A 12,965-nucleotide genomic window follows, 5' to 3' on the forward strand; every position below is an offset into this window, starting at 1 on the left:
TAGCAGCCCTCACACATGAATCTTCTCTCAAAGTGGCTCTTGTGGCTTTCCACAATTGACCTGACCTATCTCTAGCCTCTCCCAGTTCCAACCCACCTAGATCACTAAGGGAAAATTTACATTCTTAAAGCAATGCTTTGATTAAGTTCCCCGGTTTCAAAACCATTTATCTCCACCCTCGAGCTTCTGAGTTAAGGCCAAGCTGTTAAAGCCCTGTAATAATCCCGCACACCCAGTATATTCTGACCACCACCACGCTTGTATACAAGGCAACCTGGTACTCTCAGTGTCCCAGGAATGGACAGGTGGCCCTTACTCCCCCACTGATTTGCCTATAGATCAGATGCCTGAAACCACCGTTCCCTCCCTATTCGCTCTGAAAGAACATTCCTGAAGGTGTTCTACTAGGCGCAATGGAAGCCAAGCCCGAGCTCTCTGCCTCGAAATGAAGTGGGTGGGAAAGGGGTGGAGGTGAGGGTGGGGGTGTTGCGATTTGTACCCCTTTCAGGGAAGGTTTGCATCTCCAACTGCCCAGTGAAGCGGGAGGCTTTCCCCCACCAAGACACAGTCCAGCTCTAGGCTCAAGCACTGCAGGAAAAAGGAAAAATCCAAAGCCTGGGAAGATGCCTAGCAAACTCTGGACTTCCAACAAACATCTCTTGATGGTATTGAAAAACATTCAAGATAGTAGACTTTATTCACGTAAGGTTACTGTTCTCCACCAGCCGCCCTTTCTTCTCAAGGCCAGGGACTTTTTCCTTCATCCCCGCCTGCCTCAGGCAAGAAAAAAAAAAAATCAAATACCTTAATTTTGATTAAAATTGGCCTTTGATATATATGAAACAAATTTTCCTGTCTAACTGTGTAAGAAATGAGAAACTTCGTAAATCTCTCTTCCTTAATCCCTATCCAGCATTGAAATTCTGCTTTCTTGAAAAGAACTGACCTGGATCGCTTCTTATTAAAAAAAAAAAAAAAAAAAAAAAAACTTTGTATCTTGTCTGAAGAGTCAAATCACCCCAAAAATCTCCATTCAAGAAAAATGTTTGTTGTGAAATGAGATGTCAGGGTGAACGGTCTACAGACAGAGCAGTTCACAGATACTGAGCCGGTTTAAAAAAAAAAAAGCCACATTGAACCCCCAATTAGACCTTAGTCTAGGGGTGCCAAAAGCGTCTTCGCTACCCCTGTGCTCTCTAAGCTGTTGATTCAGGGGTTTTTCTAGAACAGAAAAAGCCTCCTATCATGGACCGCGCTGTTTGTCACCCTTCCCTTACTAAAGAGTGTACGTGCGATGTTTATCTGAGATCTCTGTCGCGCTTAGTCAGTCATCTAGCTCAGCCACCTACAGGAGCACGTTTCCTTAAATCAGAGACGCGTGGACTCTACAGGAGAACTACACTACCCAGCAGGCCTCGCGCCTTTCGCAGGAAGGACGTCTGCGCACTAAGATACTCAGTTCCAAGTTTGGAGCTTTTAGCTGCCAGCCCTGGCCCATCATGTAGCTGCAGCACAGCCTTCCCTAACGTTGCAACTGGGGGAAAAATCACTTTCTAGACTGTTTTGCAAGGTGTGCAATTCCACCTTGACTCCCTGAAAGTCCATCTGCTGCATCGGTCAAGAGAAACTCCACTTGCATGAAGATTGCACGCCTGCAGCTTGCATCTTTGTTGCAAAACTAGCTACAGAAGAGAAGCAAGGCAAAGTCTTTTGTGCTCCCCTCCCCCATCAAAGGAAAGGGGAAAATGTCTCAGTCGAAAGGTAAGAGACTGTTTGCATTAGTTGCAAAAAATGCAAAGGCTTATGCATGCATTCGTGAATGCATGGATGCAATTTTCGCCCGGCGATTGCATTTTTAAGTTTGAGGTTTGCCACAGCTCAGTTGCATTTCCTGTTTAGTGTGTGTCTTTTTCTTTCTTTCTTCCTTTCTTTTCCTTTTCTTTCCTTTTCTTTTCCTTTTCTTCTCCTTTTCTTTTCTTTCTTTTCTTTTCTTTTTTCTTTTTTTGCAGACACAGAGAGTTCCTGTAAGGCAGGGCTTGCAGTTGAGCTGTGCATTGACATTATTTGCATTCTTCTGCTAGGATTACCGAGCCTTTCTGCCTTTTGCACGGTCAGGAGAGATATAGCAGGTTGGTAGCGTCCAAATGTGCAATGCTTTATATAATAGTACATTTCTTTAGTATGCACGCATATTCACAGTAATTTTGTGTGCAACAGGAATCCAAACTTTCAAAAAGTCTCAGAGGTGAAGATGAAAGGCAAACCTCGCTTTAAACTAGCAGGAAATTTCTGTGATCTTCTATTCTTTGGGGGGAAGGAACCACTGCGGTGGCAGCATTCAGCTTACATTTTTATTGATTTCGCTGTGGACATTAGGCAACTTTTGATTTTTTAAGGGAAGTAAAGGTGAAGTCTGGAGAGCAGTGTATTATTATTATTATTTAAAAAAAAAAGTCTTGCTCTTCCGAGGTTTTATACTTTGTATCAGTTGCTTGCAGAGGGGAAGACCTCAATGTGTTGGCCATTTGGAAGATGCTTTTGTGTGTGGGGGAGGATTTCAGGGGGTGAGCGTGTTTGTGAGCATTAGAGCAAACCTGAGACTTTACTGTCTCATTGGCAACTACAGTGAAATCTTCTAAGTGTGTAACTGCATAGACTTGGTCAGAAGTTCAGGACTATGGTTGCCTTCTTTTTCTTTTTCAAATTTAATTAAAAAAATGTTTTGTAAGGTTGTATTTTGCAAACTTACTGATGTTCTGTAGAGGGAACTAAAAAAAAAAAAAAAAAAAAAAAAAAGTCCTGCATGGAGAAACTGCAGAGCTGCTTAGGTGCCTGCTGGAAGACCTTTAATGGCTTGTTTCGAGAGCAATCTTCCTTAACATAGAGAAATCTGATGGCATCTGAGAAAAGCCCCAAAATGAAGAGGTGTGCTAGGTTAACTGGGGCCACCTCTAGAGCAAGATCTGGGGACATTAAAGTATCCAATAAGCTTTGGCCACACTGTGTTTGGAGGTGTGATACCATTTAATTCTACCGGATGAACACGATGTATCTGATCCGGGGAAGAAAAGGATTGCTCTTCAGAATTTCAAGTAAGATTGTTTATGGTTGTTCTTTATTTGTTTTGTGTTTAATGTTAGGGGAGGAGGAAATATTTTACCTGTTTCAGAAATGTGCAGATGAACCTAGAAGTTGGCTTTTTTTTTTTTTTTTTTTAAGGTGTGGATATTCCTTAGCTTGGGAAAACCCAAACTCTTGAGCAGAGAATTCAGAGAGTACAAAAGTCAGTCCATGCTATAGCAACACTAAAGAGATAACTTCTAGTTCCTTTGTATTTGGTAAACATGCACTCATGCATTCAATTCAGCTTAATATATGTATGTATGCAATACATGCTTATGTCTGGATACATGTATGCATAATTATTTGTGCATGCACATGCATATTTGCATGTATGTGTTATGTGCATAGAGTTTGGGGGTACATGAGAATATTTAAAATGAAGTCTTTTTCTCCAAGAATTAGCGTCTGGTTTGAGAAAGTAAGAATGTGAGGACATTTCTGTGACACAGATTGGGCCAGTGAGATGGCCCCATGGGTAAAGGTGCCTGCTGCCAAGCCGACTATCTTAATTCCATCCTCCAAAGCCAAATGGCGGAAAGAAACTCCTACAAGTTGTCCTTTGACCTCCACAGTTCACCACGCACACCCCCCTACATACAGAATAAGTAAACAGAATTATAATAAAAACATTTAAAAAAAAAACCCAGCTATTGAAGAGAAACGGGCCTACCACAGTTTCGAGGCAATAATGATTCTTTTATTTGGTGAGTTGTAAGGAAGCTGCAGGAGGAAGGCTATAGGTACTGAGATCCAACTGACCTTACCATCACCCAGTTTGGACCTTGGGCTCTAAAGTAACTTCCTCTCTCCATAGTTTCTGGTCTTACTTGTAAGATAAATCACTTTCCCCGAAGGTCATGTTTTTTTTTGTTTGTTTTTTTTGTTTGTTTGTTTGTTTGCTTTTTCTTTTTCCTTTGGAAGCTAACAGGGAGGTATGTATACACTCTTGATCATGAATCAAGGATGGGTGGTCCTTCATGTTAGTTTCCATTTATGTAGATGAACTTCTTCTACCAGACCTTGCTTGCAAACTATATCTGGTATGAACATGAGGGTTTGTTTGTCCAAATGGAAAGTTATTGGTGGAAAAATGTGGGCAATTATTCTAGAAATGGCCAGGGGTCTTGGCCTGGATTTTTTTATGTGGACTTTGCCTGGCTCAGCAAGGCTGACTTCAAATAGCCAAAAGCACCCCCCCCCCCTTTTTTCTACTTAGTTCCAGACTTCTTTCTAATACTCTAGCCAGATGAAATGGGAGGAACGGAGAGAGGTGGGTACAGTCTCACAGTATGAAGAATTTAACAGCATGTTCAATTCACGAACCTTTACGAACTTTTCAGATCACTGTAATTCAGTTTTACAGACCTCTAATTTAAGGCATAGCAGAGGCAAAGAATTACAGACTGCCCAGGAGCTGGAACGACTGGGCTGCTTCTCCTCAGCCTTTTACCAACAGTGAGATTCCAAGAAAGAATTTTCTTAAAAAGAGATTCTGCTTTCCACAGTTGTAAGTTTAGGTGGTATGTTTCTCAGTTTGTTTGTGTTAGCTGTCTGGGGTTGAGCTGACATTTTTTTTTTTTCTTTTTCAAATATTAAAGCAGTAGTGTGCCTTTTGAGGAAATCTGAAATGTAAGTTAACAGGAAGGGTCCAAGAGAGTGCCGGAATTCCTGCATATTACAGGAAGGCAAGCCACAGGAAAAGTGTGTCATCTACACTAGCCGGAGAGAAAGCTATTGTGATCGGCCAAAATGGTCTTCTGAGGAATAGAAGGTGTTCTAGCATCTCCTGGTTTACCTGAAAATATATAAATTTGACCCCTTTAGCAGCCAGTCTTTCTTGCTTCTTTTTCTATTCACCTTGAAATAAAAAACCACGAAACAATATGAGCTTATTTTAGTTGAATGCAGTCATAAGTAAGTCATGTAAGAAATGCTTCCAAGTTGTACTTCAGAAGGGACATGGAAAATGGCAGGGACCATCTCAGCCTTCCTGAGTTAATCTCTGCTTCTGTAATTCACTCTCCCCGGGAGCACCAGATGTGTACATTTCTCATTCAGTGTACACGCCTTTGTTGGGTCGTATCAGGCAGACTTGTCATGCTTAGCCTGTAATCTGAGCTGGTGTGTTTTATAACTCTGTTGGTCTCAGGACACCAAGGCAGAATTGGCACCTTGGGCCTCCTGTTTGCTTTGTGTTGGTGTTGCTTTCTCTTCTTTCTAGCATGGTGTGTGTGTGTGTGTGTGTGTGTGTGTGTGTGTGTGTGTTGGTGATGCAGTTTCTGGACACAAGGGTTGAGATTCTCAGTTTTTCACAGATTAATACTATTAATTATTGTTTTCTAACAACATCCCCTCATCTATTAAAACCTAAAAAATTTACAAGGAGTAGTTTTAAACCTTTAAAATGTTTATAAATAATACTTCTTTTTCTTTTTCTTTTTTTTTTTTTCTTTTTGGCTTTTCGAGACAGGGTTTCTCTGTTGTATCCCTGGCTGTCCTGGAACTCACTCTGTAGACCAGGCTGGCCTTGAACTCAGAAATCTGCCTGCCTCTGCCTCCCGAGTGCTGGGATTAAAGGCGTGTGCCACCACTGCCCAGCATTGTGTGTGTGTGTGTGTGTGTGTGTGTGTGTGTGTGTGTGTGTTGGTGATGCAGTTTCTGGACACAAGGGTTGAGATTATTCTTTATTATTCTTCTTTATTATAGGAATATTCAATAGAAAAGGAAAACAAAAATGACTAATGCCTGCATATTACATTGTTACATAGATGCTTTAGGCTTTTGGTCTGTGCCTATGAGTTTGAAAAATGTAAGATATGTGGCCCACTAGTGCCTACTAGACTACTTTTCATTTCACCAATGTACTATGAAGTGTGTCTGAATCCATGTACCTCTATGTTTGCAGTATCCAGTTCCATTGCATTTGCTTAAGTAGAATTTCAATACCTGTTTTCTTCAAGACTCTTTCACACTTATTGCCACATATTCCCGGGCAAATGACAGCAAGAGACTGAATTCCAGGAAGTCAACTGCAGATTGTGAATGTCGACTTCTCCTTTATCCCCCAGTACTTTCTCTCTGTTTCAAAACCAGGCTTTTACCATCCTTAGTATATAAGTGGTCCATATTACTTGAAAATTTTAAACCAAAGAGGAAATTCATGATGAGAGCACACAACTTGAGCTAACTTTGATGGTGCATGCCTTTTAAATCTTGAAACTAGGTAGACAGAGGCAAGTGGATCTCTGTGAGTTCAAAAACATCCTGGTCAACATCGTGAGTTCTAGGCCGGCCAGGGCTGCATAGTGAGTATCTCAAAAATTGCACTTGTGAGCATGCACACGAGTGCACACACACACACACACACACACACACACACACACACAACCTCAAACTTCTCAGGGATAAGTTGCTGTTCCCTTTTGATAACTATCTTTGTACACACAGTCTTACATGTGTTATTTTACTGTTTGGGATATTTTCCTTAAACTCTCCCGTGACATTTGGCTGTCTTCCCACACTAGTACACACGCAGTAACCTCACTTTTTGTTATAGTTGTGAGTGTTTTGACTTGTAAGAACACAGCCACACACACAGTCTTCCACGGGCTTTCACACAACTGCCATTTTATTTGTAGGCAGAAACAGCATTGCAAGGAATTCCTTGGAATTAGCTTATTGCACAGCAGCTCAATTTGTTCATTCATTCTTTCTTTTTTTAAAGTTTGCATTAAAAACCTTCTCATATGATATCTTTTGATGGTATTCTTCCCCTACTGCAACTCCTCCGAGCTCCTCTCTACCTCCCTACCATCCAACTTCATGTTCTTTCTCTCTCTGAAAGCAAAAACAGAAACAAACCAAACTTAGGATGGGCAAACTACAAAAATATCAATAAAACAAACAAACAAACAAAAAATTAGCAAAACAAAAAGCAGAACACACACACACACACACACACACACACACACACACACACACACCTTACCTATGCACCCCATGGTGTCTATTTTGTGCTGGCCAACTACTTTTGGCCAGTTGATAAATGGTATTTATATTTGATTCCTACTTACATTTTTTGAAGTAATAAGTTGAAAATGTTCATTTTTCTTGACATTTCTGTTTCATTTGTTTCCCCCCTCATAAAATATATCTTGAACATTTTCACATAAAGATAAAATTATTTTTATAGTTAGGCCATAAAACCCCAAGACTGTAGCAGTTGGATAATCATACATTAAAACTTCGGTTCTATACAAGTAAATAATTTCATTCCTTGATAAGTTCTAATTTTATTTTTGACCAAAATGTCTTGTGTACATATCACATATTTTATAATGTAAACTCAGTATGTTTACACTGTCGATTGCTGTCCAGACTCACATGAAAATCAGAAAGAAATTACAATCGTCTACTTTGAATTCCTGCCTGAAAAAATAATCTATTTCTGGGTGTGTCTGGAGTTCTAATTGCCTCCGCTGAGAAAAACTAGCTTTTCTTTAGTCTTATAAGTAATTTTTAGGTAGCACCTGGTTGTTTTGTGGGCCTTGATAGAAAATAATGGATTGTTTCAGTTTTAATTACAAGGCTAATTCCAAGGAACCGTTGATTGAAATTTACATCATTAAAACAACTAAGCCTACAGTTAATGGTGTTGACCTCCCAAGTTACCTGCCAGGCAGGTGTGATGCATTCAGTAGCTAACTCTCAGGAAGCCTACCTACCTATGCATCCTGGGACTTCCTGAGAAGACTTAAGGATAGGAAAAGAGTCCCCAGCACAGGTTTGGCACTCTGCAAATAAGCGGGCCAAAGCCTTAGAATCAGTTCGGTCCCTGCTGATACTCCAGCCACGGGTAAAGGGGACTTGGGATTCCTTGTCCAAAGTTCTTTTCACTGAGCTACACAGCAACACCGTTCATCCACGTTTATAATAAACTCCTCCCTGCTCCCTCAGAAGTTAGTGTATTTTACATTTCCCATTTTGTTTACTTTGTGGGGAGCAGCCTGAGGGGCGGGGAGGGGGCGGGGAGGAAGGAGGCTGATGATATAGTTATCCGAGCTTATTATTCATCACCCAAGAAATGGTGACCCATGAATCATGGTGGTAGGATTTCTTACCAGTTCTCTGCCAAAAGAGAGTTTGCAAATGCTCCCGTCCTGACTGCCAGTTGCTTACTGAGTTCGGCTCTGAGCTTTAAGCTCTATAATTACAGTTTGCCTTTTGTGGACTATCTCCTTGGAGAGATCTTGCTGGGTAGGTGAACTTCACATATGTTTGTGCTTCCGTAACTCTTTCAAGGTTCGGTTTTGTTTATCGATAACTGGTAATCAGTGTTTTATCGTTAACCAGTAATTGGTGTTCGGCAAATATTTTCTGAATTTATTTCTTTTCTTCAGCAGTAAGGATGGTTGTCATTCTCCACCCCGCCTCCCCCCCCCCGCCCCCCTCCCCCACACATACAAAGGTTTGCAGTAAATAAGCTGTAAACACAGTTGCCTTTACTCTTCCTTGTTTGCATTCAGAGTCTCATTATCCCTCTGCTTGCTCATTTGGAAGTTGCAAAAATAGCAAAAAGATAGTGGTTCCTTCCTAGATAACCCTGTAAACAGGTTTAAAGTTTGCATGGTCCTCTACTAACTTTTTGTTTTAAAAACTTGAGGAGAGGTTGGGGGGCAATGGCTCAGTGGTTGAGAGTGCTCATTCTACAATCAGGAGGGTTTCATTTCAAACCTCCAGCACCCATATCTGTATCGTCGCTGGGTAGAGGGAGGCAGGTGAGTTTCAGAGCTCCGTGGCCAGCGAGCCTAGCTGCAATGGCTGCTGGTTCAGTGAAAGAAAGATCTTGTCTTAAGGCAGTAAGGTGAAGAGCAACGGATAGTCCTCCCCTCCTACGTTGAGTACGTGCCTGGATAAGGACTTGCCGGCTTACGGACGTGTCACGCTTGTGTAGCGCACACACATTCAACACACGCATACACAAGCATACATAAAAACAAAAACAAAAAAACAAAAACAAAAACAACAACAACAACAAAAGAAACAAAAGGGAAAAGTGACATGCCGAGGATGTTGCACAGTGGTAGAGGAGGGGCTTAGTCATTGGGCCCCAAGATGAATGGCCCAAAGGGGCATAGCTGGTAGGACAGAAATGAGCCCCTCGCGGCTATCGCTGCTTTTAGTTTCTATGTCTATGGAGTTTTTTTTTTTGTTTGTTTTTGTTTTTTTTTTTTTTTTCCCCGAGGCAGGGTTTCTCTGTGTAGCCCTAGCTGTCCTGGGACTCACTTTGTAGACCAGGCTGGCATCGAACTCAGAAATCCTCCTGCCTCTGCCTCCGGAGTGCTGGGATTAAAGGCGTGCGCCACCACGCTCTGCTCCTCTATGGAGTTTTTTGAAGGGTAGATAGAGGCAATTGAGAAAAAAGTTAGCAGATCGGTGAGCACACCCAGTCAATCCTGTGATTCCTTACTTCCGCCTTGACCGCCACCTAGGCCATTGCCCCCTCCTAGCCCCGCCCCCCCCCCCCCCCCCCGCCGCGTGCCTGCCCGGATTGTCCCCAAACTTGTCCGTGTAGTTTGATATCTAGACCACATGCCTGCTCTTTCTATTTTGAAGAGGAGACTCTGGGAAGTCGATCACAATCTCTTGTTACTTGGTTAGCTATGCTCCGAGTCAAGTCTTAAAGGGGCATTTGTAAGATCCCCCAGTCGTGTGTCTTGCTTTCTTACCTCCTTAAGCTCCCTGGGCTCAGTAGTTTGTTTGTTTGTTTGTTTGTTTGTTTTTGGTTTTTCGAGACAGGGTTTCTCTGTATAGTCCTGGCTGTCCTGGAACTCACTCTGTAGATCAGGCTGGCCTCGAACTCAGAAATCCACCTGTCTCTGCCTCCCAAGTGCTGGGATTAAAGGCATATGACACCACCACCTGGCTTCCTGGGCTCAGCCTTAGAGGTAGATCCCTACCTTGCACAGCATTCTGAAATGCTGTAACACCTCCCCCACCCCCCACTTCAGGCCCCCTCCCCCCATCAATGTCACTTTTTGCTGTGGTCACTTTAAATGTGTCACGTTTGAAAATATCACATAAATCCCATGGGCAGATGCTAGAAGCTTTAATTTACAAATGAGCAAATTAACTGTCCGTCCGTCCCCCCCCCCCCCCATGAGGGCTGATGGGAAGTTGAGGAGGCAGGAAGTACAAGACAATAAACAAACAAACAAACGAGAAAGGAAGGAAGGAGGAAAGAAAGAAAGGAAAGCAAGGAAAGCAAGGAAAGCAAGCAAGCAAGCAAGCAAGCAAGTAAGCAAGCCATTTCCCATGCTTTAACCAGCAGCCAGAAAACTACAACCTCTGTGGCACATCCTATGAGTGAAACCGATTTCCTGCTCAGTTTCGGTAGTGCCAAAAATCAAATCCAGGGCTTCGTGCCCTCTATGCCTGCTCTGCTGGGCTTTAGCCCAGCTCTAATTTACATTTTAAAAATCGACACCTCACATGTAGAGTGTAGTATTATAATTCAATAAATACATGCAAGGAGTGCGAGAAAAGCTCTAGTAATAATTGTCTTCTCTCTCTCTCTCTCCATTTCTGTGTACTGACGACCTTTAAACTCTTCTTGTCCAGTTATCTTGAAATATATAATTTCTTTCAACTCTATGTACACTACCTTGGGTGAGGACCGTGCAGGTAATTCTTCCTATGCTGGGCGAGAAGCTCAATTGGTAAGAGTGCCCAGTTAGCATTCATGAAGCCCCATGTTTGATCCCCAGCACTGCCTGAAGTGGGCGTGGCGGTGCCCACCTATAATTCCATCACTTCGGAGGCAGAGGCAGGTGGGTCAGAAGGTCAAGGTCATCCTTGGCTACATAGCAAGTTAGAAACTAGCCTTGGCTATGTGAAACTGAATTTCAAAGACAGACAGACAGACAGACAGTCGGATAGATAGAAACTGAATTTCAAAGATAGATAACAGACAGACAGACAGACACATAGATAAGAAACCAACATGAAGGAGAAGGGATAAATGTTTGTATTTTACTAGATTTTGGTTCTTTTGTTTTTGTTTTCTTTGTTTTGTTCGAGACAGGGTTTCTCTGTGTAGCCCTGGCTGGCCTCGAACTCAGAAATCCGCCTGCCTCTGCCTCCCTATATTTTGCCAGTTTTCAACAACTGCAAAATAACCACAAAATGATATTTTATGGTGAGTGAGAGATATAACATCCAAATTCCATGTCCACAAGGAAAGTTTCATAGCTATGATCGCTTAGTTTCTGTGGCTGGTGTTGGCTCCCCAGTACTAGGATGGGGTAGGTAGTTCTAACAGAATTTCTGTGTCCCACAAAGTAAAAAATATTTACCGTTTGTCCTTCCTTGTCTGAGAATGTTTGCTCCGACTTTACTCAGGTGAGTGGCCTCAGTGGGGTCTTGTTATGGCAGGACTCAGGCCGCACTCCTCCTCGACTTTGGTGAGACATTGTTAACTTGGATCACTCTGGCCTGCCATTCCTCTGGCCACCTCTTGGGCCCAGCTCACAGGAAATGTCTGAGTGGCCTTTCTCCTAGCCATGAGAATTTAGGTCATTGCTCATTTCCGCCCGAAACGCCACTCATCCCCTTTATCCCGTCTAGGGTCCTTTGCCCTTCCCTGTGCGGTGCGCTTCCTGTTGGCTTTGCCCCTTTTGCTTTCCTCTCATTGAGAAGTCTCCATTCATTTTTCTCCCCGTGGTCTCCGTCCTCTCCTTGATCTTGTGGTTTGTTAGAAAGTGCGTTCAAAGCCTCATGCTCTCGCCTTTGTCTAGCTTTGCTGACAAAGCATGGCCTGGCCCAGAGGTTCCAGAGTTTCTGTTGTGTGAAGATGAAAGTCTTCTTCCACGCTAGAACATTCTCCATGCTACAGGGAGAGTTTTCAGGTTCTGGTCTCCTGAAAACACTGGAATGTTTGCTTCCGGTTATCCCTAGGCCCGGTAGCTTGTTTAATGGCAGCTTCTTGGTCATGCTGTGAGTGCCCCTTTGTTTATCGAGTTACTTAAGTCATGTGCACTGTGTATACTTAAGAGGCATGGTTGTCATAAAGGTTCTGAGAGTGAAGGAAAGTGAAAGATGTCGGAGGACAGAGACATTTGGGCAGGGCGCGACCAGATTTTTTAACTTACCTTGATTGACATACAGTGAAGGAACTAGTTCCCAGGCGTCCAGAAGGGGGCGCTGCTGTGAGTTCACTCTGTTTCAGACACTGTGCTGCTCCACGATGCCTGTGAATTATTATATCGACTCTCCCTCTTGCTCAGTGAGGTGATATCTCATTTTGTAGATGGGCAAACCGAGGCCAGAGAGGTTTAAAAACTCAGATGTCAGTTAGACTGACAGTAGCAGAGCTACAGGAGGTTGTAGTCAAGGTCCACGGGAGTCCGGAACCTGAGCTCTGTTCCACTTTGGAACCGTACCTCCAAAGTCCATTTGCAAAACCCTATGCACAAAAAGGAATGGTTGCGGATTGAAAATTTGACCTGAGTCCATGTGGGCGCACGTGGATTTGGGCATGCCTGGGTCAGTTTGGTAATTAAGAGGGGTGACCTGTGTCTAACTTTTTATAAGTTCCTTTAGCCATGTCTCTTTAAGTGTCTGTTGAGTGTGGGACGCCGAGTCTGACACATTCTGATTCTTCTACCTGTTGAGTTGCAAGCGTACACTTCTATTTGGTTGAAAGAAGCTGCTACAGTTGATCAGCTGACAGGTATTGATGAATGTCTCCTGGAAGTTTATGTTAAAACATTGGTAGCAGACGGTTTTGTTCGCTGCTGGTAGGTTGGATTGTTGAGAAACTGAGACGATGCAAATGGTGTGTG

At 42.9% G+C, this 12,965-nt stretch overlaps 1 protein-coding gene across 5 annotated transcripts in view; it reads left to right on the forward strand.

The window, feature by feature from the left end:
• The first annotated feature begins 1,437 nt into the window (after positions 1-1,437).
• The window catches only part of Map2k6 (mitogen-activated protein kinase kinase 6), a 126,421-nt gene continuing 114,893 nt past the window's right edge, over positions 1,438-12,965 (forward strand). For 4 of the 5 annotated variants that reach the window (NM_001356345.1, NM_001356352.1, NM_011943.3 and 1 more), the window contains exon 1: positions 1,438-1,761. In NM_001356345.1, the coding sequence (NP_001343274.1) occupies positions 1,746-1,761 (16 nt within the window). In that variant the 5' untranslated portion in view covers positions 1,438-1,745. Of the gene's footprint in view, positions 1,762-2,009; positions 2,130-12,965 lie in introns of all 5 variants that reach the window. The other variant, XM_011249034.3, reaches the window with a different exon arrangement.

This window comes from Mus musculus, chromosome 11, assembly GCF_000001635.26.
Source record: "Mus musculus strain C57BL/6J chromosome 11, GRCm38.p6 C57BL/6J".
Classification (NCBI taxonomy): domain Eukaryota; kingdom Metazoa; phylum Chordata; class Mammalia; order Rodentia; family Muridae; genus Mus; species Mus musculus.